Raw genomic sequence first — 25,870 nt, forward strand, 5'->3', positions numbered from 1 at the left:
CTGAGGTAGTGAAGGAGGAAAGATAAGAGGTTGGAAAGTGGGGATTGCCACACAATCCATTAAGATAAGCATGAAAAAGTACATAACGTGGTTCCCAAAGCACCATCACACACACGAAAATAACTTTTATAGCAGAAAGAATATGAAGAAAGTAAAAGATGCTGATGTTTCTTGGACATCAGTTGAATAAGTGTGATGGTCACTGTCTTTGCTCGAATGTAACTATAATGAAAGTAACTTTATTTTCAAGTTTGAAGTACAATTTTTTTTAAAAAGTGCAAAAAAGTGAAAAATATGTGACAGACGAAGGATTGGCGCTGAATCAGAAGCTGCATCTTGCTGATCTCAAAGCCGAAGATCCTTCGCTGCGTAGTTCAGAAGTGGTGTTCTTCCTCTGGTCACGTAGTCGTGCAGATCTAAAGCAACATTATGTATGTAACACATACACAGTAAACGTGTGTAACGCTGTGATCCTCCCCTCTCACTGTGGTTACATAGAGCAGAAAGAAGCCCTATTACAAGACACTGAACCATCAACACGATTTTGTTATTTTAAGGTCAAAAAGTTACACAATGTTGCTTTAATAGACCCAAAGTGGAAACAGATGATGTCGGCAGTATTATTTTGGAGAAGTGGAAAGTCCCATTTTCTTTTGTATTGTATTTATGATGATTTAAGAGTAAATTTTCCATCAATGGATTTAGAAAACCCCTGAAATACTCAAGTGTACACATGATTAAGGAAGTGAATCTAAGACTTTAAAAGAAAACAAGATGGATTATTGAATTAGTATTTACTGTAACTGATTTCTCCAGTTGTATACAGTTAAAGCTTTGCTCAGTGATTTATGAATTTTGTTCAAAAGTCTGTGAAAATTGGAGAATGTATGGACTTCTGGTCTTGTGACTTGTCTTTGTAATGACGCCTGTGAGGGTTGATCAAAGATCAGAGCAATCTCAGCCCAGAGGAGGAAATGTTTAACCAGGAGCCTTCAGGGAATCCCCCCCTGCACCAGAACCAAGTGGAGTTGAAGGAGGAGGTAGTTGCCATTTTTAGCCGCCAGAGGACGCAAGTGTCCGAGTTTTACTGCTCTGTGCGTTTCCACACAGACTGTCTCACTGCCAGAAGTTGATGTGAAGGAGACTTTTACGCAAACAAAACGTGGACTATCTCGAAGGTCTTTGACAACATTGAATATAAACTACACGTGAATAAAAAAAAAAAATTAAAAAATGTACGACTCAAAGATAAACTGAGAGGATTAAGGATGCTGTTTTTGTTTAACTGTCCAGTCTGATGTGGTGCTGAAAACGCTGCACCCGTTCATCTGCACTCTGACTTGAGTTTGGCTTCAGTGGGCTCCGTGCGTAAAAGGGGGACAAACATATAACGCATTAGGAGCTGTTTGCATTCATACAGGAGTGACAGAGTTACTGAACTTAACAAGCGTGTGTCCGAGCAAGTGCCAACAAACTGGACCTGCGGAGCGCTGAGCTGGGAGCTTTGACTTTATTGCGCTCTCTCGGACGCCTGCATGTCATAAACATGATGTTTACTTTCAAATGAATCGCGTCCCTGCATGCGCGAGCTGTATAATTGCCAATTATTGTGCTCAGAGACACGCTTGCAATTTCTTTAGCTGTGTGGAGCTGTAGCCTGGATACAGGAGAGTGCGTCCTTGGTATTTGTGATTGTAAAGAGCTGGAGGAGAAAGATGGCCGTGGGGGGAAGACTGATAATTTGAAGACTTGCCAGGGGTACATTGTCAAATTCAAAAGGCATTTCAAAGAACCAAACCATTCACTTTTTTTTATTCTCTCTTCTTTTTTTCTTCTTCTTCTCTCGCTGTCTTTTTTTTTCTTCTTCTCCTTTTCTTTCTTTTCGCACGGTTGCAGGCCGTTTGAATCGACCAATGGGCCTTCAAGTTAGAGACATTGGAATGTAAATGAGCTCAGCGCGTGCTCCCGGCGCAGTGAAAGCTCGGGATTGTTTATTGAGCTCCCGGAGCCACGCGCCTGGCCCGGGGGAGTCGGTGCGCAGAAGAATCACACAGCGGGGGCGGGGCCTCGCGACGAAGCGTGCGTCTCCGAAAAGGGGTGGGTGGGGTGTGTGTTGGGGGCGCGTGTTGAAAAAGAGGAGTGCTGCCAAAGTTTGGGTCAGATCGGCTCGTGGAGTAAGCAGTCAAGAGAGACTTGGACTAGAGTTAGCCACACGGTCCCCCACGCGAAGGACACGAGAGCTGTGCACTGCCAAACCTTTTCCGCTCCTCATCCTCTTCTTGCATCCATCACTTCGTACGAACTGTCAGCGAGATGGAAACAACGACCATCACCACCACGCAGACCGCATTCACCTTTGGACTTACTGAAAGACGCACCGGCCTCACCCTGCACGCCCCGGCGCAGGACTGCACCGTGCCCGCCGTGCACCCCAACACCGCCACCGCCGCCGGTTTCCAAAGCAAAACCAAGGTGCTGAAGAGACAGCGCTCCAGCTCGCCGGAGCTCCTGCGCTGCAAGCGGCGCCTCAGCTTCAACGGCCTCGGCTACTCCATCCCTCAGCAGCAGCCCGTGGCCGTGGCCCGGCGGAACGAAAGGGAGAGGAACCGGGTCAAACAAGTCAACATGGGCTTCCAGACGCTGCGTCAGCATGTGCCCAACGGCGCCGCCAACAAGAAGATGAGCAAAGTGGAGACCCTGAGGTCCGCGGTGGAGTACATCAGGGCTTTACAGCAACTTCTGGACGAGCATGACGCTGTGTCGGCTGCTTTCCAGTGCGGGCTGCCGTCCCCGACACTTTCCAACAGCTACTCCGCCGACCCGGAGTCGCCTCATTCCACCTACTCATCAGATGAAGGCGGTTATGAGCCCCTGAGCTCCGAGGAACAGGAGCTGTTGGACTTTACAACCTGGTTCGACAGGTACTGAGGCTGACAGCATCCACAGCACACAGCGGCGCCTGTGCGTAAAAGCGGCTGAAATGCTGACAAAGACTTGACTAAGGCTTCAGATCAGGTCTTGCCCTCCGTGCCTGGAAGTGATCTGTTGCCTCCCTCCCTCACCCGGGCTGCTTCTGCAGGAGCAAAGCAATAGTGAGAAAGAGAGAGAGCGAGCGAGAGAGAGAGAGAGAGAGACTGTGTGTGATAGAGAGGGAGCCTCTTGTTGCATAGAGCATGAACAGTCCTCCACAGGGGAGGAGGGAGTTGGACTCGGTGTCACGTTGACGCGTGGAAGTAAAGAACTGTTGATGTTATGATTAAATAAGTGCAATTAATACGTGACACAGCAGGCTCTGCGGAGACGGTGCTGCAGCTCCAGAGGAGCGCTGAGAGTTTCATCAGGAGCAGGGCTGCCTGTCCTCAGCCTGTCTGAAGGCACGACACAGCAAAGATGATGCGTCGACAAGACTTTCTTCGTCATGTACATGTGCCCCCCTCCCCTTCCCCCCCTTTTTCATAACAAAATTGTATCATACAAATAACAATGAAGTTCTATTTTTGTACATTGAGTCAAACAAACAATTTCTTGAACAACAGCCACTGCCACTTTTTCCTGACAGTGTTGTGTGGACGAGCTGTCAGTGAGGCAGCGAGTTGGCACGTATGAGTTGTGTGACTGGGCAGCAATATCAAGGCTACTACCTGTGACAGATTGTAGTTGTTTTGTTATTTTATAGGTGGTAACGAGACTTTTTTTTTTATTAATGTATGCACTTGTTCTCCGTTTCCCCGTAGCCTAAAAAATGTAAATATTCGATTTTAACAGATATATTTTGTGTAAAACAAGTTTTATAAATAAAGATGAATCTATTTATATTACATGATTTTGTACTGCTTTGGTTCTTCAGCTGATCTGCTCGGAAGTGTGTGTGTGTGTGTGTGTGTGTGTGTGTGTGTGTGTGTGTGTGAGTGTGAGGGAGAGGGCTGTGTGTTGGTGGCGGTAATTGAGCAAACTAGGGAGCTGCTCTTCTATTCAAAGCCCCTGCATGACCTTTTCCCGACTTGGTTGTGCACACGGGGGGAAAATTGCGCAGCTGGGTGAGCACTCAATAACCATTATGGACGCGCACCTTCTACAGCGCTTTGTCCGCATTCAGGACGGGGGAGATTAATATTACGTTTCATGCATTGCATTGTTTCTTTTGCACACTCTGCCTTTACCCAATAGCCCAGAGGGCCTGCAGCGGAGGGAGAGAGGGAGGGGGGAGGTAGGAGGGGTGCAATTCACTCCTCTCAAAGGGCATAGACACTTTGAAATACGGCCTGGGGAAAGTCAGCAAGACAATGAGACGGGTCAAAATTCTTATTGCCCGATTGAGATCAATCTAAATAAAACCGGGGGTTGTAGACTAGTTGTATCCCCGACTGTGTTTTTCACGGCGCACACAGCCCAATCAAAAAGCCCATCTCCTGCAAAATGGGGAGCGCAACAGCACATTGTGAGCACCATTGTGTGCGCCTTTTGCGCCTCATTATGCCAATTATGGCTGATCTTCTATTGTAATTAAACACTGATGCCAAATTCGGCGAGGCAGAACGAGAAATAACGAGTTTAATTTCACCTGGTGCTCTCTGTGGGAGTGGAAAATTGGGAACAAGAGAGGCTGATTGAAGCTTATAGTATTTTATAATACATTCAAAAAGTGAAAGACAGCACACCAGCCTGAATTAATCCAATAAAGGGGGAGAGAATATAAAACATAGTGGTGGGCAAAAAACAGAAAAACTTTTATTTCTGGACTTTCTGAAATCTTACCAAAAAGAAGCTGACTTACAAAATGTGTGCTACGTCTTCTTCTTCTTGCAACTTAAAGTGTGCCACACGCACACACACACACACACACACACACACACACACACACACACACACACACACACACACACACACACACACACAGTCTGGAGCCTGCAGGTGTGAGCCACGTGCCTGTACTCGGTGACAAATGCCCGAGCGCTCCCATTGGTTAATGGCTCGCGTATGTGAGCCCTGTCTGTGCAGGCAGTGACAAAATCAAACAAGTGATAAATGACATTAATTACGCTCTGCTTTATAACCTCCTACGTCAGCGGGATTCAAAAAGACCAAATCAATGTTGGGCGCAAAACACCCCGCTGCTCCATTATTATACGGATGAAATGGTGCTTCTGATGTCCTTCAGAGTCAGGCAGAGGCCAGGGCGCAAAGTGAAAATAAGCGCTTGTCTCTTGTCCCCGAAGATGGATATGCAATTTTCTCCTCAGCTCACACATCGAGGAGCAGGGGCGAAAATAGATTTATTCATGTCATTTTGTCCCTGGGTCTTTTTCACTTTGACAATACATAGGGGCGATGTTAATTTTCGCGTAATCCAATGGTGAATAATCAATCACACACAGCTCATTTATGCATGTGTTTTCGTGCGCAAAGCCGTGATGTATGCGTAAACCATAGAAACGCCAAACGCCACATACACAGACTATAATGTAGGGCTAAGAGTGGGGTGCTGAGGGGTCATCTGTTGCTCTGAATGCAGTCATCAGAGTGCATGGTGGATTTTTAAGCCATTTTGCACGAGCAGGAGGTCACCCACCCTTCTAGCGTGTGCGTAAAAGTGCGCATTGCTGAACTAGTTTTTTTTTTTGTGTATGAACCCGAGCTGCTTTTATGTTTTAACCCCGTCGGCAACAAACGTTTATCAGTGTATGCAACACAACGTGAATCATTTTCAGAGTCAGACAATATTTACATGATAACAGTCCAACTGCCACTAACAACACAACCATTTTCAACCTGTCAGTTTAATCAAAGTGTGAGTCATTCAGAAGCACTACAGTGTGGCAAGAGTGAGAACATAGACAAAGTAAGGGAATTTTGCATGTTTTGTTTGTCCCTCAGTTGTTTTAATGTCAGCAGTGATGAAGTTATCTGATCTAATGTCAGCCTGGATTCTAGTCTTCATTGTTACTTTGTTGTTGGCACTCAGTTTTCCATGAAAAGTGGCTCATATGACATGCGTGATTAAAAAAAACAAACAGCAGCACTTCTCCATTATCAGTGGCTTTAATAAACCGGCAATACACCATGAGTCAGTACCTGGAAGATGTGAGTGCATGTCTCACCCAACCACAGCTCAGAGACACATCGGCCTGCAGAGCAACAGGTGCATCAGAGACTGCAGACTAGAGTAAAGAGTCAGCTGCAATCACACCTGCCTACGTCTCTGATCGTTTAATTATTCAGAGCTGCCACAAATCCAATAAATACCTGATTTCATTTTATTATGCTGAACAGAGTCAATATAAAATCATGCATAACAGGTGGCTTTTGTCAGATAGACCCACTCCAGTCCTTTAAATAAGTTAACAGTGAACTTGAAACCACAGATATTACTTTAAACTGATGCCAAAATCATATAAAACACCCAGACAAAACACTGATTAGAGCCACACAGCTGTAGGATGCAAATATGATAAATACACGTCAGACAGGAGAGTGATGAGCTGAGACGGAGCAGTGATGTGGATGAATGGAGAGATGGTGCACAACCTTGAGCAATGCTTACAGAGTTGTTAATGTTTAAGCAGAGGCAGAGGCACGTTTATATTTAACATAGATGGGGAAAAAAAGAACTGATTTGGACACGCAGGGCTGTGCAGCTGGTTCAGGATGGATCTGTTGACCCCTTGGCTGTTGATTGAGTAAGGTTCTGGGTAGTAGAAGCACTATAGACGCTCTGGTATTTCGCACTAATCAGTGCTGCTGCTGCTCCTGATAGAGGTTCTGGTCAGTCACTGGCTCTGACAGAGGCCTTTTAAATTCAAAGTCTCGTCCTCCTTACCAAATTTGCAGAATTTCTGTTGTTGTGGATGCTGCCTAAGTCTTCTTCATAGAGCAAGTTGTCGGAAAAAGAGAGGCTTCTCCGGTCTGTAAGCACACAGGAGCTGACATTTGCACCAGCGCAGATGCTAATATTTGCTCTTATGAAGAAGGCCCTTAAACGGAGCATTCTCAGTCATTTCATTTCTGCAAGGGATTTAGATTCAGAGTTCATTTTTCAGAGATATACTTGAGAGATTTATCCAATCCACTGAATATTTGCTAGAGATGTGATACAGTTAGAATCATGCAGTCTGTTGGAAGGATAGTACATGAATCATTAAAGTCCTCTTTGTGCCAAAACGGGGCCCATCACATTTCATTTAATCATTTCTCTCATTGCAAGTAAACAACACAGAGCCACTGCCTCTTCCCCACACCGCCAGAAGTCTCACTAAATAGGAGTCTTGCTCACAGCCGCCAAGTCACTCTTACTTTCTGACAAAAAAGTCAGTCATTCGACTCGTGTTTTTCTTCTATCGTTCTAAAAAAAGAAATCTTTCTCTTTTCAAATGAAAGTTTGAAGGCGTGCAGCTCAGCACTTTTAACTGACACCTCTGTATGTGTGTGTGAATAGGGCCTAAACTTCAGACGACCCAGCAGAGGAGGAACCAAGCTCAGGCCTGAGCGGTGGAGGGATGGAAGAGGTGGGGATGTGTGGTAAGGGTGGAGGTGGCGGGGGCTGTGATTTGCATGGGCCATTGTGTTGCACAAGTTTGGGTGCTTTTTTTTTGCCCGGGCCCTTTTGGCCATTTACTTCCACTCTGGCTGGCTGTGGCGGGCTGTGAATAGTCTCTGCTCGGAGGAGACACAAAGGCGCTTTTGTGCTACGGCCGCACCATATTCATCATGTAATGCCTGTAAGACAAATCTGATTGGACGTCTCTGTCACTTTGATGTGGGTCCAGAGTGCGAGTGGCCCTGAGATTGCTAACTTCACTCTCTATTGCCTATTCTGCTGCATTGATATGGGGGTGGAGACAAGGGGGAGAGAGGAGAGGTGGCTCGGGGGGAGAAGGAGGAGGGAGAAGGGAGAGCAGGCAGGGGGTAGTCCTCATTATTTGCAGGAGCAAATTCATAATAAATTTCCCCATTCTACAAAACCGGGTCGAGATGATTGACACTACTTTACGCCAGGCCGAACAAAAGCCCTGATTTGAGCAGAATACCAAATGAATGGGGCGAGCGTGGACTCAATTCAAACAATTTTAATCTCTCCCTGTCCTCCCTTATTTCTCCTCTCCTCCTCTCTCCCCCTTTTTCCCTCACACTTACCCTCTTTTTTTCAACTCCAACTCTCCTGCCTCTTTTGTCCGGAGCATTCTCGTTTTACAGGGTAATTCTACTCCAACGGATGTGCTAATTGTGCTGGGTTAAACTGGATGCTGGTGGACTCCTGTGATACAGAGCTTATTCTTGCCTAATGACTGTAATGATGGTTCAGAGAGACTGCAGCCTGCGGACTGGAGTGGGCTGCTTGTCCAGAGTTCGAGAGGGAGATGTTTTTTGTTTTTTTTAATACTTGTGTGGGCTGACTGGGAAGGTAGAGGAGCAGAGCTGGAGCTGATGTCTAAGGTTAGGTGTAGGATAGAGGATGATGGACACAATGATGAGCATGGAAAGTGCAGGATATGATGAAAATATGTTCTTGAGTTATGAGAACCAAGTTATGATTGGGACAACGGCAGAAGAATAACTTTTATTATTATTACAGATCTGTTGACTTTAATCAAACAAACAAAACATGTAGCGTCTGTTATGTTGCTCACAGGTGTGTCAGTGGACATTTTCAAGTTTAAGTTTACCTCCACTTTCAGTCACAAGAGCCATAAAAGAGCGAATGCGGTGTAGCCTTGGCTGAGCTGTGGTGGGACAAGCAAGAATTATCCATTACAGCTGAAAGTTGATCGACGGAGACACCTGTCACATATCCCCCAACATGCATCTTTGTATATTTCACATTTATTAATTCAGCGGACATTTTTCTCCATATAGTGACGGTGTAATCCAAGACCTTTCAAGGGTAACTTTGGTGTTCTTCAACGTGGGGCCTATTTTTCTGTATTTTTGTGTCTTTTGCACTGTCCACTCAGAACAGAGATACAAGGAGTAGTGGTTGAAATATCCCCTTATGAAACTGAGCAATCACTCAAGACCCTCATCCATCATCAGCAGTCGTCGATGGTGACTGGACGTTTCCTTCAGCTGTAGGGGTTCCTCATGCGTAACTGTGGAAATCCTGCTCCTACCCTGCCAGTCTGCACTGACATTAGAGGAGTGATACCAAGTGCAGTAACTCCGCTGCTGAATTTTAGTTAAATTTGACATAAGCCATCGAAGGGGTGGGGGGGATTCGTCAAAATATGGGACTGTCATGCACAAATCAGCATTAATAATGTAATGTTAGCTTTCTATCTATTTTGTAGTTACTGTTTTACGCTTGTTCTTGTTCTCATAACACTCAGTTTGCGGTGTGGCTCTGGAAAACTTCCATTCGGAGGGCCATGTAGCTTCAACACTTCCCCGTCTATCCAAACAAGAACTGGGACAGCATGTCCCTCAACGTGGTAGCGCTAAGTGGTAGGGGCACGGGGTGTATTGGGATTGTGTATGACAACATTATAGGAAGGATCCCTACAGAGACAGGACGTTTTGAAAAGGTAAAGTAAATAAAGGTGAAGAGTAAGATCCATTTTGTTTAACCTGACATGGCCACGATACCATTCTCACCAAAGCAACCAGACTCCATTCAAAAAAACCCATCATTTTATCATTGTAATACACACTCAAACTCACCAAAAACATCTTTGCACTGTTCAAATAATCACCAACTCGGCGTTAATTCACAGAGTTAGATATGAAAATAGCCGGCTTCTACTTGCTGTTTTCTCCCGCTGCTTCTCCGATGTCGGCCCTCCCTCTCACTTCTCTCCCGACATTTTCACAACTATGTTGAAGAATTAAGCAGCATTTACATTTTGCGAACAAAACCCCAAACTTTATGACAAGAAAACGTTTTCGTTGAGGCGGCATCTTGTGGTCATCACGACAACTGCATCTGAAGACACTTTCACATCACCCAACTGTTGCTCAAACTCTATGATATATGACAATATATCTCATAATCGCTTGAATGTTTTCTTATAAACTGTCAGTAGGGTCATGCCAATGCTTTTTTTGGTTTATTTTCTGCTCTGCAGACCACACTGTCCTGTTCTGCCCTCACTTGTGTGTATGTGTGTGATGACGTGAGATGTTAAGTCACCAAAGAAAACAAAACAAAATGGTAACTCCCTTTAACTGTCTTTTCTAAAAACATGTTATGTGTGGGCGTGCTGTGTGTGTGCTTTTGTCTTTTGTGTGTGTGTGTGTGTGTGTGTGTGTGTGTGTGTGTGTGTTTGAATAGCTTTCATCCATTCTTCTCTTGAGATCAGGTGCATTCCTTCACTCAACAATATATTGTAATGTGTTATAGTTTGTGTGCATTTTATGTTTGTCTGCATGTCAGAGGTCACACCTCTCACCCTGAAAACCACTTTTGTAATGTTTTTTTTATTTTCTTTTTTACACAAACAAGTTATGTCCCTCCCTACACACACATACACCCATCCAGACACACACATAGACACACAGAGTCATGTCCTAGGGTCCTCAGCAGGTTGGAGCCTGCCCCTGGAGAACCTGTTCACAGTGACACACCGCGGCCTCATCAGCCTCTGACACGCATCGCCCACAGTTTCAGATCACATGCTTCGTTCTCCCATTGTTCGATTCAGACGGACAGTAGCACACTTAGATGTTTTCTTTTATACGTCTCGTGAATATCTCTGCGTGACACAATGGAAGTGCCTCCTCTGAAGTATCAAAGCTCGGTGTACACTTGCTTCTGGCCGTGAATGGTTTGTGTGAAATGACTCTGAATGGAAACATGAAGGCACATGCAGGATTAGGATAAAGAAGAAATCAAGTGAAGGTGGTTCAGTGAAGTTTAAACACATGTCTTGTGTGATTTTGGCACATTTTATTCATAAGCCTACATATACATATTTGATTATTATCGATCCTCGTGCTATTTTTCTTGCCCTCTTTACAAGTACTGTACTTGATTACAATTAAGACATACAAACTTGAGTATTTAAATGTTATACTACTTAAATGTGCACTAACTAGTTTTGGAAAAGAAATTCCAAACTCAGGTAACATTTACATTATTAATAAGGTAATAATACAAACTCAGAAATATATTTTTTATATTTCCATAACTGAATAGGTGGATACTTAGAAGAGTCCTGCAAGTATGAATAAAGTAAAACGGCATGAAATTGTGCTGTCCTTAAGTATAGTTTGTTTATTTTTTCTCTTCTAATTAACATTTCTTTCCCAAAACTACATAATGCACCTTTAAAGGAGCAGTAGGTGGGATTTTCTATTGGTGTGGATGCAGATTGCGACAAACAACACACCCCTCGTCTCACCCTCCCGTAAGGTGGTCACTAAAATTGTGAGAAACATGAAAGGCATGAACTGGATCTTTAGCCAGTGTTTGGTTTGTCCCACTAGAAGGTGGAGGACTGAATGGACCAGAACCTGCTCCTACCTTAGCAGAGATGTGATCTGTGGGACTTGAGTTGGACTTGGAAGTTAAAGACTCAATACTTGACTTGAGACATGATGGCTTGTCTGTGTCCATTTTATGTTTTCAGTTCAGTTTTTTGTAGTCTGTCTGGCAGTTTTTTTTACTGCTTCCTGTATCTGCTTGGGTGCAGACGCTTTCCTGCTTGCTCTCGCTTCTGCTTGCCTTTTTTTCCACTGTTATCATTTTTCTTCACTGAGAGATTGCAGGCAGCAACTCCTGGACATTTAGAAACCACTGGGAGTATAATTAATCGGAGGTAAAGTAGGCTGCTGCCTTATTTCAGCATTTTTTCCGAACTCTTCGGTACTTTCTGAACGAGGCCTAAGAAGTAGCACAAGCCTATTAGCAGCTAAAGCTAACTAGCATCAAAATGCCTCCCTTTACTGTGGACGACTTTCAGAAGATCATTCAAAAAATTGCTGTTCTGGAAACCAAGGTCCACCAAATAGAAGTAAATGTGGAAGTGAATGGACTATGTGGGAACGAAACTACTTTTCCATGGAATCAGAACAGCAAACAAGAGCCTGCTATCACAAGGCTAATTAGCCCCAACAATGTTGAACGACGAATGACGAAAGAGGAGTACTGTGGACTGGATAATAAACCCAGAAATATTCTTCCTTACGGGAAAACTCATGGCGCAAAGCCTAAAGATAGGCAGAGCCCAGCGCCCTGAGATTTGTGATGCGACTGGTTGGCCTGCACTGCCATCTGAAAGGAGTACCTCCTCAGCCCCCGTAACAAGGAGGCAACAGCCGTGGACAGCAGCGAAAACAAAAAGTAAGAGCAAGCCTACCCAATTAACAAAAATACATCTGAAAAACAGATTTGCTCCGCTTTCACATGACCTCGCAAGCTCTCCGTCCCATGACCTGAAAAACACCAGGAAAAAAACATGAAAAATACGAGACCAAATCTAGAAGTAAAGGGCAACAGAGAGAGCTAATGACTGGGCCTCAGACACTGATTGTGGGTGATGTTGCTGTGAAGGAGGTAAACAGCTTTTGCAGCAAGAAGAACACCAGAGTAATCTGTTTTACCAACCAAATCTCTCATTTTACACACAGGGGGCTGTGATGTTGTGAAGCAACAATCTGAGGTATCGAAACAAGACTTCATTGATCTGCTGAGCAAAGTCAGATCTCTCGATACTGTGGTGTTTGTCAGCGGCCCTCTACCGACCGTCCGAAGAGGTGATGAGAGATTCAGCAGGTTGATGTTGAACAGATGGCTCAAAGCTACATGTGCCGCTCAATTAGTGAACTTTATTGACAATTTTAAAATTTTCTGGGAACGCAGACACCTCTTTAAGGCAGATGGATTTTGCCATAACAAGTCAGGAATAAGGTTGTTGACCTCCAACATATTTTACTGCACTACACATCAGTTCCTCCTGCCAAGGACAACAAGCGAGACAAACCAAAACAGCTGATAAGTCGGGAGGAGAACTACTACTGCCTGAGATAAGCTTCGAACAGAGAAGACAGCTGTGAGGAGTCTTCACCGCCGCCATCTTTGCCCCCCAAAGAGGAGGGAACTTCCACTCTCCACCACCCTGAGCCCCACCCAACTCTGGATTTCACGGATGAGATGAAAAAGCTCATCAATGCTGGAATCAAACTCACACCACGTCCAAATCCCATTTTCTCTCCCCTAAATCTCCCTCACCATCACCGAAATGTCATCGCGCCCCTCCACCATCTCCACAGTCTGATTACAGCAGAGCACATCGTGTCCATGTAGACGATACAACTAACTCTAACTGATATGTGCCGGCTCCAGGCTACGAAGTTGATTTCATCAATGTTTTCCCCCCAGAAAAGCCGGGGCAACTTGGAGTTCAGGTAGCCTCCTCAAATTCCTGTGTTCACAAGTAATAGAAAGATGGTGAATTTGCTGAGAAACAATCTATTAAACTTAGCTTTCATTCCTCGTCAGCCACAAACTGTCACAGAAAATTGCACAGTTGGTTTTGACTCTCTAAATTTAGCTTTATTAAACATCAGGTCTCTGGCAGGAAAATCTTTTTTAACACATGACGCTGAGTAGATGCATTGAACAAATCAATGATTGCATGTAAGATAAGACTGAAGTAATTGTTTTTGGAGCCAAGGAAGAACGACTAACAGTCTCTGCTCAGCTTCAATGTTGAAAACTACAAACCAGAAACCTCGGTGTAATCATGGACTCAGACCTGAACTTCAGCAGCCACACTAAGACAATGACAAAGTCAGCCCACTATCCCCTTAAGAGTGTATCCAGGATAAAATGACTTATGTCTCGGCAGGATTTGGAAAAACTCATCCATGACATTTATCTTCAGCAGACTCGAATACTGTAACGGTGTCTTTACAGGACTCTCTAAAAAATCCATCAGACGGCTGCAGCTGATTCAGAACGCTGCTGCTGGAGTCCCAACAAGGACCAAAAAAGTAGATCACATCACTCCAGTTCTTAGATCTTTACACTGGCTTCCTGTCTATCAAAGAATAGATTTTAAACCCCTGCTGTTGGTTTATAAAGCACTGAATGGTTTACATTTCTGATCTGCTGCCACGTTACGAACCATCCAGACCTCTGAGGTCGTCAGGTACAGGTCTGCTTTCAGTCCCTAGAGTCAAGACTAAACATGGAGAAGCAGCGTTCAGTTATTATGCACCACATATCTGGAACAAACTCCCAGAAAACTGCAGGTCTGCTCCAACTCCCACCTCTTTTAAATCAAGGCTGAAGACCTTCCTGTTTGCTGCAGCCTTTCACTGAAGCAATTTCAAGGCTGTGAACTGCACTGTGACTTTTACTTTCTAGTCTTGTCTCTTTTAAACCTCTTCTATTTTTGCTTACTTTACTATTTATTAACTTGTTTTAATGTTTTGTTTCTTGATGTCTTCCAACTTGTTTTTTATGTATTTTAAATGCAATTTTTAATTTCTTTTAATGTAATTATTATGAGTTGCCTTGTGTCTGAATTGTGCTGTACAAATAAACTTGCCTAAAAGTGACAGGGGCTTTTGACTGACGAGAAACTGAATTTAACTGAATATTAATAATTACAGTAATATTGTCAAACTTTTTCAGCAGGTAGATAAGTTGGCCAGTAATATTATTATTAGACAGCTACCAATACGTTGTCTTTTCCCTTTATAATGATCAAATACTAGAGGTGAGACAGCAGTATCTTGGCCGGTGGGGGAGGGGTTATAGCTATATGACGGCCATCGTTCTGGTTACTTTGCAGATTCAGCTTTTACATAAATCATATGACCAACAATAAAGTTGTTAAAATAAGCTCCACCATAACCAAATGTAATGTAACATGCTGCTTATAATATTATAATATAATATACAGTATAATATATCAATGATGTAAGTATATATGGCTAACAATAGTATTGTACTTTTTAATGCAAGACTTTTACCTGTAATAGAGTATTTTTTACCATGTGGCAATGCTTTCTTCTCGCCAATATCTTAAAACTGGGGGAATTCCACTCCTCAATAACACATGATTATGTAAAGCTGATTTGCATTAGAGCAACTGAAAAGGTCACGCCTTCCTGTCAACTGTTTCACTTGTTTTAAGAAAAGTACGTTTTTGTGATCGAATGAGACGTTGAGATGGATGTTATTATTGTTATTTGCAGGCCCCCCCCCCTCTCGTTCTTTCACACACATACGCACACACAAAAACATATATACGTACACGCACATATCCATAGTCCCAGGTCCCCCCTTGCACCCCACAACCTATTATCAGCAGAGGTGCCCTGGCTTATACAGAGTCCTGCCCCCTCCCTAAAAACAAGGTAAAAGGAGGATTAGTGAGCACCATTTAGGGGCTCCTTTCAGCCCCCCATTTCATTTCATTAGCTTGTGACCTCTCCAGTTAATTATTTTGATCTGGCCAAAGGCTCGGCCTGCTTTTAATGATCCTGACTGCCTCACCGCCCCCATCAGAACGCACAATACTTAACACACCCATTGAGGGCCAAGGAATAGGAGGAGTGAAAAGGAAGGAGGAGAGAAAGGGGAAAGATTGAAAGTGGCATTTACCAGTCACCGGCAGTGGCTGTATGGAGGGGAACCTGGTGACGGCAGGGTGGCGTAACGCCCTCAGACTTCTTTTTCAAGAATATACCATTGTCCCTCATTGATGGAGTGGCTCTCCTTTTTTTAAGGCCCGAAATCGTTGCAGAGCTTTAAGCTGATTTCAGTGGAGAGAAAGAGAGGATAAAGGAGAGGGGATCCACTGCAACTCCTTCTTAAAAATAACAGTGATGGAAAAAAAAAAAAAAGCGGTCTTTAGAAATCATTCATCTGAAGTGTCACGGCACTGAGGAGTCGTTCGGTTGTTATTCAGAGGTTACAGATACAGTTTTGTGATGACGGTTACATCTGAGTGTTGTTGTGTTTCACTGAGGGGAGAGCACACACACAACTGATAATACAAGACATGTTGACAGTGAAAACATGTGTAGACTTTCCAGTAAATCTATCTCATGGCACTATCACATGTCATCACAGCAAAACTATAGTTCAGATACAATCATCTTTTTTGCAACACTTTATAATCAGGTCCTTGTTTTAAGTGTTAGTTAATAAGTAATAAAGCCCTTATAAGTGTTAATTATTCATTAAAATCTGGCATCTACCAAGAATGTTGATCACTGACAAAACACAGATACCTCGTGGTACAATGGGCAATGTTTTTAAGGAAAAAATACTTTTATTCTGCGCCTTTCCACAAGCTCTCTAGATGCATTTTATATAATTTTATCGATAAGCTTTGTTAGGATTGATACATCCTTACATACAACGACCTTATTCGGTTAATAAATCAACAGTTGTTGGTTCGTACAATAGAAGAAGGTTGGAATTGAACCCAGGCTACCTGAGAACCCAACTTTTTAACAGTTTACTGCAGGTTTTAAATCACAATTGAATCTTTTACAATTTTACAATTAACCCCATTGTACCTCCTCTCCTCTCCTCTCCTCTCCTCTCCTCTCCTCTCCTCTCCTCTCCTCTCCTCTCCTCTCCTCTCCTCTCCTCTCCTCTCCTCTCCTCTCCTCTCCTCTTCCTCTCAGTCCACCTGTCTCTCTGTTGCTGTGCTGCACTAATTGCCTGTATTTGTTCATCCTGCGGGTGTTTGCGAAGGGATAGCTTCCGTTTACCCACGGCCACACAGCTCCATATTGAACGCAAACACAATAAAATCTAAGCAGCTTGTGCTATTTAACGCCTTATAAGCATGCCACCCAATACATTTCTCATTTTTAACCAAACACGAAAGGATGAAAAGTTTTTTTTAGAGGTGGAGCAAGCCGATGGGTCGGGTTGGTCTAATATTCCTGTTTTTTTGTTTTTTTTTCCGTCTTCTTCTTTCCGTTCACTCTAAGTCTGTTTTTGTGCCTTGTATTTGCTGGCAGCGCTGCTGGCCAGTTTACTCTGTCTGGCTATGCATGTAAAGAGTGTCCCCTCTTTGTTCCAGCCTTGGGCCCACAGCCAAGCTCCCCCTTCAAAACTTAAGCCACACACACACACACACACACACAAACACAAACACACACACACATGCACACACAGTACCCCACTCACCCCTTTTTTTTTTTTTTACTCTCTCAAACAACTCTCTCCCTCTCCCCCTGTGCTGCCCTCAAATTGCAAATAACAAAAAAGGAGGATAGAGCCGCGGAGACAAGCATCACTTTAAAAAGCAGGTGTCCAGAACTTTTCAGCGCTCGTCGATTTCAAATGGAGACCCTTTAACCTCCGTGCTTTTCTAGCTGGTGGCTGAGGTAGCCGGTCAGAAGCCTAATCAGTCTCGTCTGACAATACTGGGAGGTTGAGGGCTGTCAGTCCTTCTTTCAGACAGGGGCTCAGATGAAGCCGTGGCAGGGGAACCCCTGATTGATTAGTGCCTCTTTATTGAAGTGCGTGTGTGTGTGTATGTATGTATGTGTGTGTGTGTGTGTGTGTGTGTGTGTGTGTGTGTGTGTGTGTGTGAGCGTGAAAGTGTGTCTATAGGGGCCCAGCCAGGAGTCTTTATTTAAATCCAGCCAGAGAGAGTACTATAATTATGACTTTTTCTTTCTGTTGGCTGGTTAAAGCTGACAGAGAGGGTTCTTATGGCTCACTTCACCCTCTCAGCCTCCTAAAGAGAGATTATTACTGGCCCTAAGAGCTCGGGCCAGTCAGGCTCATCAGCGTGGCTTTATAGACCTGAGAGAAGGGCCGGGTCCAGAGCAGGACTCAAAATAGACACACACAAAAAAAAAGGGTGGAGGACGGAGATGAGGACAAGTCACTGTGTAATCCCATTTCAGCCTTATTCACTGATGCCAGGGGACTGAACAATGTATGTGCCCAGTATGTCAAATAAATAAATCCAGGCGAAGTTGTAACAGAGAGCAGCGTGCCAGTTCACAGCTACCACTGGTATTTAGATGTCTTAACCCCCCCCCCCCCCCCCCCACACACACACACAACAAACAAACAAGCAAACACAAACCGACCAGGGGTCAGATAAATTAATAAAATGTGGCTGATCCTGTGTGGCCCTGTTGATAGGAGGTCTTCCTCCTCTTTTTATCAGGTCATCCACTATCAGTATGTGTCTGTGTCCCCCTGCAGATGCAGCGCTGGCCGGGCCTCACAGCCCTGCTTCCATTGTTCAGTGACAGCTCCTATCTGCTGACCATTTTAAGATGTGTGTGTGTGTGTGTGTGTGTGTGTGTGTGTGTGTGTGTGTGTGTGTGTGTGTGTGTGTGTGTGTGTGTGTGTGTGTGTGTGTACTCACCTGCACTCGTAGTCGTAGTTTAGACATTTGGCTTCACTTTCATTTGTAGATCTTTTGTTGTACGAGTTTCAGATAAGCAAGCAAACACATTGTGGTATAGTGAGGCAGAGGGGCCACATTAAGAGAGATCTCATTCTTATGTTGTAAAGCTGCGACTATGAGAGAGAGTGATTTGTTTTTAGGCAGGCCTCTCATAAAACTAATGATTGAGTGGGTTAGAGGTCATCATTAGTGTGTACAGATAAGTAACATCTGTCTGTGAACATGACAGTAACAGAAGTTCTACTCATAGAGAAAACCACTTCAGTACAAGTGAGTTTTGCACTCAAAATCTTACTTAAATGTACTACAAGGAAATTAAGGGAAGTAGTTAAAAGAGTAAGAAGTCCATATCCAAAACCACAATGTTTTCTTTAACCTAACCAAGTAATCTTAGTTGTAGTTTTCTTGCCTTCTTCGCTGTGCTTCAAAAAGAAAAACAGTATTGAAAATAACTTGCGTCTTTCTTTCACTCGCTTCTAAAACGAATGTACACGCTAGCCAGCTCAAGATTTTTAGGTGGTGGTGCTCATAGCGCTTTTGTCCACAGGGGCCGCCAGAATCAACAAAATCAGAAGTTCCTTGTTGTTGCTTTAAGTATTATTTGCAAATAAGTTTAAAAGTTAAAGAATAAAGTAATTATATTATTAATACATCCTACTATTGGATCATTACTGATGCATTTAGTGCCATTTTACTGATGTAGTTAGAGATTTCACATTTTAAAGTACTATACTGTTGGCCAGTTTGATCTATAACACTACATTGCATTTTATGTGGCCATCATATGTTTATTATGAAGTAACTACTTAATATAGCTTAAATGTGTGAACTTAGTAAAAGTTAAAAATGTTCCTCTTAAATCTGGTGAAGTAAAAGAAAGAAGCATAAAGTGGACAAACTTCAGAAACAGAGTACTTTGCAGTTTACATTTTCAGACGGCGCTCGTCACTATGTGTGCATCCATGTGTGTGTGTTTGTCTTTCTGTGTGTGTGTCTGTGTGTGTGAGTGTGCATGAGAGAGTCTGTTCACATTGTATTTGGACTATTATAACATGCACCTCTGGGTGTGGCGAGACTTTAGTTCTACTGACAGTGTTGCTTTTTACACACAGTCACACACACACACAGTCACACACACACACACACACACACACACACACACACACACGCACACACACACTACACCTTCAGGCTATCCTGAAGTCCTTGAACCTCACCGTGCTGCCGTGACCCTGTGGTACCGACATAACACATCACAATTACTGTCACTCCTCAAACCTGACCAATCTAGAGTCCGTACCTGCACACGCATGGAGGTGCACGTCTGTGACGACTTCCTGGGTGATGTTTTGGTCTTACGACAACACGCTTTAGACACACCGAGCTTTCATCGGTGTGTGAACAATGAGTTTTAGTTTTAGAGCTTTTATCTTGAATCACCTCGTTCTTGTGTGAATAGCAGTCGAGCAAACCTGGACGCAGTGACGGACCTCAGAGTCAATATTTAGACTCAGACAGAGAGTGCTTGGCTTTCTCTCCCCCGTTTTTTTGTCGCCACCGGCAACAGTTTTTGGCCCGAGCCGTCCCATGCGAACAGGACAGGCAGCTCTTGTCATATGACTCTTGGGATTAACACAAGCAAAGAGTGTAATCCTGACACTTTGAAGTGCGTAAGATCTTAGTATCTCACATCACACGGAGCGCCCGAACAGACCTATCATTGTCACTGATCTAAAGAAAAACCGTCAACTTGCGTCCGTCTTTGAACATCACTCGATTTTCATTTGTGCTTTTGAGTCATTGAGAGGAATGTCAGAGGCATTTCTACAAAGAACGAAAGAAAGACAGAAAGGAAAAGGAAGCAGTGACTCACCACATTCATTCAATTTAATTATCCAACCTCATAATGAGCATAAACAGCCTATTTCTCTTTGAATTTTTGTGCACAAGTGTTTTTTTTTTTCAGGTTATTTCAACGTGGCGTGTGGCAGCAGGTCTGCTCTTGTTCACCATTAATCACAGTTCGTTAGATAACAACCCCATTCTCTCTCTCTGTCTCTCTCTCTCTCCTCTTTATGCCCTGTCCAGGTTCATGGCCTCCTCAGGTATAGAAGATCCACAGGTAAACACAGAGGCATCAGTACACACACACCTACACCTGTTTAAGCATTAACCACGTCAACCATAAGTGAAATAAATGCACAGGTCCTCACATATCCTCTCTATCTGTCAAACACACACACACTCACACCTGCGTTTAGCACGTCTTTTAGTTAGAGGGGGAAAATTCCGACATGAGCCCATTTATCAGGGGGAGAAGGCGAGCGATTAGATATTGGTGATAAAGATTTTGAGTCAACATTCCGGCAGGTGTCGAGCGCTTTTTACTGCACACGAGCGACTCCACTCCTGGGTCTTTATGGGCAATAAAGGATGAAACTCTTCCTTCCTCTCATCCCTCCATCCACCCCTCTTCCCTGGGCAGAGTCCAGCCTGGGGGTATTAGCGAGAGCACGCCAGCCTGTGGTTGATACACTAGATAACCTGTTCAAATCAGCCTCCACAATAAAAAAATACAATTGTCCTATTCTGCTACTGAGATGCACATAAGTAACTTGATATTACACATGAAGGTAACTCGTTGTAAAGGTCATTACAAAGTAAATATTCACGTTGATATTATACTTTATGAACACACATGCTGCAGTGTGTTTGACTGCTTAAGAAAAACAGCGGCTGCTGCTGGTAACATCCTCAGTGTAGCCTCCTGGGTCCGATGCTAACTGTCTTGACCTTGTCAAATCAGGTTAACCCTTGTTGTTGTTATGAAAAAAAAAACAGATCTTCACTACAATGGAGTCTTGTTGGTTTAGCTAATTGCTAGGTAGCCTAAATTTGAACTTATTGTGAGCAGTCCTGAAAACCAGCAAATCTTCTATGGTTCATGGTTGTTAATGTTTTCAGCATCAGGGAGATGACCAAAGGACTGTAACTTGTGTTTTCTGTAAAAAAAAAAAATAGCACCCCAGAATTTGTGGCTCTCACAAAAGGGATACGCCGATATGCTAACATGGTACTTAGTTAGCATATCGGCTACTATAAAGGTATTTTTTGGTTGGTGTTGTTATTGAGGGACATCGAGAAGATTTATGTAGCTTACTGAAAGACAATATCACATTTTAAATGACAATCTTGAAGAAAACGTTAGATTTTTTCTTATAAACAAGTGAATGTGCCACAAGCAATTTCACATAGTTATTGTGAAAGTCCCCTGTAATTATTTAATATACAATATCAAATAATTATACGATACAATATTTTGAATCTCCAGTCTATTTTCAGGCTGCTCAGTTCATAAAACTGGTATTGTAAAAAAAAAAAGACTTGATGCCTCAGAGTACCTAGAAGCACATACAGCACAGTTTGTCAGGCTGTGACACGTTCAACCTCAGAAACTATAGATCACTCAGCTACGATCACTTGACATATATAAGACATATAAGTACTAAATGTTCAGATTGTGCATTCAGTCTCTATCTGCCTGGACCGGACCAGTGAATAGAAATAATTCATCTGGTTAAAGAGAACTGTACTACTCCAGGGGTTGATCCGAGTGTGTGTGTCTGTTTGACCAAGAGGCATCCGGTGTCAGTGCAGTGATAAGTAATCTCCTTATAGATGAAGGAATGTGTAACGTGCTTTCACCTCTACTGGGGGGTCCACATTCACTCACCTCAGAGACAGCAGCGCAGACCTACAGCAGCAGCAGCAGCAGTAGCATGTATGTATGAACCCCCCCCCAGTCATTACGAGCCACCTACTGAAGCCAGCCACTCCATCAGACTTTGACAGGGATGAAGCCACAGGCCGCGGAAAATTAACTTAAGTTAGCCATTCAGATGCTAGTCTGCAGGCAGGGAGAGTATGGTCCATTTGTTCCCTGATCAATCAAAGTCCATTCCTGGCCTTCTTTTTGGTTTGGGATCAGAGAATTAGGTTGGATTGTCTTCCGAGTGATCCATTCCTGTGATAGTTTCATCACAATGGACAACAGAAGAATGCCAGTTGGTTTTCCTGCAGGGATTCTTTACTGTATTGGACAAATACAGATGGATGGACAGCATGGACCGGGAGCTATTGTTACACGGTGGGGAGGTTGTCCTGCATCTGCTGCCCACTGGGACCAGTTACTCCACTAATAGTCCAAAAAAAAGTCCATCTATTCATCCATTGTTTGGATACTGTGGTACACTGGTGTGTTAACATATGCACATGTTGTTCCCTGTTATAAAATAAGGAGACAGTTTATACTCTCCAAAATCAGAGGTAATATGTCATATCTTTTATAGTTTTTTCTCCTTTTACTTACAACGTCTTTGTCTTTTCTTCGTTTTAGTTCAATGGGGGCAAGCATGACATGAAAAAAGACAATTATTCTGATTATTTACCCTGATTTTCTCCTTCTCTTCCATTCCTCCTGACCTCATTTAAGTAAAAAGTACCTAAACACACATGGACACACACAGACACACACACTCTGTCTTGGTTCGCTCGTAAAGAGGAAAGATGCATCTTTAATGGCTCCCTTCAAGATAGCAGAAGGAAAGAAAAGCAAATAGGAACATGATAAAGCAAAGAGGAACCAATAGCTGGTGGTCTGGTGTGCTGCCACAGTTTGCTTAATGTTAAACCAATAAGATAATACAGGCACCGTGTAGTTTGGACTCGCTCCATCTAGAGATAGAGCCAGGACGGGGCACTGTGAGGCGTGTGGTCTCGGTCCCTGTATCAGCGGCTCTGATTTTCAGTTAGATAGTGGAGCTAAAACATGTGTGTACCAAGTTAAAGATAGTGTTTACAGCACCTACTTCTTGGCAGGTGTAACTTGAAAGCAGAGTGTGTCGCCCTGTGAACTTTGCTCCTCAGTGTTTGTCATAAAAGCCCTTTTCACTTTTTTTTTCATTTTTGCGGGACAGGTGAGACAACGTCTGAAGCAAGGAACAGAGGGAGAAGAAGAGATGAGGAGAAAATGATGAAGCAAAAGTAAAATAAAAGACAATGATGATGATAGTGTAGAAGAAGTTTGAAAGCACCTGTTGAGGGTGGCTCCAAACAAATAAGGAGGCAGCATGTCATCAGATTAACCGCCAACTGCTGCTATCTTTGGCTAGTTTAGCTATTTAGCTCAGGTAGCCCGTCGCTATTGTCCCTATTAGCCCTACACAGCCTCCAAGAGCGATGAAGGTCAGGAGAGGTAAAGTGTGAGAGGAGCAGGAGGGAGTTGGGCATCAGCAGCAGGCAAAAACACACTGTAGAGCCAGAATATTATCAGATCTAACTCAGTGAATAAAGTATTTACTTACATCTTCCAGCTGAAACTACAGGGAGCTATGGGACTGTTGCCTCTTGAGGAACAAAGTGGTTTTACAAAGCAGGATGGGATTAAAAAGTGGACTTATCTTCACCCCCGTTTATCAACCTGACTGCAGCAGCAATCAGCAGAGGTGTCCTCCATTGATGGGTGTTTATGTACTGTAATGTTGACTGCCGACTGGAGCTGGAAGGGAAACTGGAGTCTCCGGTGAGTGCTTAATTGGTGTGCGCCGTTGCTCGCTAGTGTTAGCTCACGGCTAATGTACAGTGGTGGTGAATACACTGTTAACCGACCACCACTGCTGATGAGAATCTAAAGTATCTCACTTGACTCAGGCACTGATGTTCATAGACAAGGTAGTGTTTTAAAGTTTTATCATGGTAATGCCGATTTCCCTATCCAGGACGCAGGCAACCAAATGAAACACACGGTTACCTTGACTAAACTTCGATTTTAGATTACTCTGGGTTTGAAAATTGTTGGAAACATTTGAGAAATTGTAAGTGCACCACAAAAAAAAAAGACATTTGAAGACAGAAATTCAATATATTATATCTTTTAAATGAGATTTGCAAGTAAAGAGAAGCAGAGAAAGATAAGATGCCTGCTCCTTGTTAATAGGACTTACTGTAATCCATCATCGCCATGCCAACCATCTCTCCAGAGGTGACCCACCAACATCCACCCTGCTTCATCACACCTCTCCACCCCACAGCTCAGCCTCCCCCCTTGGCTCGTGCTCCATTTACCCTCCACATTTGTGCGCTCCAGGGATGCTCCTGTGCGGCTGAGCGAGCGGGCACTTGTTAATTTGTGACCCATGTGGAAAAAGGAAGAGATAGGGAGGTTCGTGGGGGAAATTTGGTTTGAGGCTTGAGGGAGCAGAAAGTTGTTCAAGCAGTGGCCCATCACAAATGTGACACACACCCGCAGGGCTCAGGACTTTGGGGGCCTTGAATAAGGAAGAAGAGGAGAAAGACAAGTGGGCATGTAGGTAGGTGAGATTTTTTTATTCTTCGCTGATCAATGCGCATCTGACGCTCTTTTACTGTGAAAACTGGTTCAATATTTATTGTGATTCTTGGCATATCTCTTTGTCTGTTTGATGAGGTAAATGTGTTTGCATGCATAATAAAGAAAAGCACTTGCTCTTGCTCTTGCTCTTTGTGTGTTTGTCATATGCTGAACACCAGTTGAGGTACACAGCGAGAAGACGAGAGTGAAACCTGCTGTCCCCGAGGCCTCAATACACAAACACACACACACAAACAGATTATTGTTTTTCCTCGAGCATCTTGGGATTTTGTGGCGCTGTGCTGGCAAATCAAGATTCCCAAGTACCAAAACAATTTTCCATTTTGGGCGACGGAACACAGCTCTTTGTTTATCCCCTGCTTCATCAATTACCCTCTCTTTGGTTTGTTTAACATTTCATACTCATGATCTAATTTTTTGTTTGGTTGCTCTTCAGATCTGTAAATTAATGCCTCAGCTGAGCGCAGAGGCTGCATGTGGTGTAGAATTCATTAAGCCTCCTCGTCCCCCCGCGAGGGTGTGTGAGTGCACATCACAGAACGACGGCATCCCCGGCAAGAAAGTGCGAGTGTGTGTGTGTGTGTGTGTGTGTGTGTGCGTGTACATGTGATGCTACGGTGAAAGGCACCATCTGTTCCATGTGACAGTAATGAAGTGAGGGGCATTGTGGTACAAAGCCTCAGACCCATTCATCACAGCTGTAGGCGGGCCAAGCATATTCCCCCTGTCTTATAGGGATACCTCTACACACACCACGCATACACCCAAACACACACACACACTCACACATACACACAGAAACCCCACGTATAACGGGTTCCAGTTTGAGTGTAGGTGTGTGTACAAACACTTGTAGAGCCGTTGTTCTGCTGCACAGGAATGTGATTCACACGTGACAACTCTGATGAAATTCTGATGAAATGAACGTGAAATGTGTGGTTTAATATTTGCATGTTATCTGGCGCATCTGATGAGCCTCATTTACCTGACATACTGTAGCCGGCGCTGTACTATCAGTCGGTGTGGGGTCGTTTTGAATACGCAGTTACAACATCCACACTGAACTAGAGAGACACGTAAATCAGTGGATCAAAACAAACTGTTAAAACACGAGATGAGAAATCCCCCC

At 43.7% G+C, this 25,870-nt stretch overlaps 1 protein-coding gene across 1 annotated transcript; it reads left to right on the top strand.

The window, feature by feature from the left end:
* Positions 1–2,262: 2,262 nt before the first annotated feature.
* ascl1b (achaete-scute family bHLH transcription factor 1b) lies at positions 2,263–2,939 on the top strand. The gene has a single exon (XM_073472939.1). The coding sequence runs from the start codon at positions 2,314–2,316 to the stop codon at positions 2,926–2,928; it is 615 nt and encodes a 204-aa protein (XP_073329040.1). The 5' UTR covers positions 2,263–2,313; the 3' UTR covers positions 2,929–2,939.
* The last annotated feature ends 22,931 nt before the right edge of the window (positions 2,940–25,870 follow it).

Source organism: Pagrus major, chromosome 8, assembly GCF_040436345.1.
Source record: "Pagrus major chromosome 8, Pma_NU_1.0".
Lineage (NCBI taxonomy): Eukaryota > Metazoa > Chordata > Actinopteri > Spariformes > Sparidae > Pagrus > Pagrus major.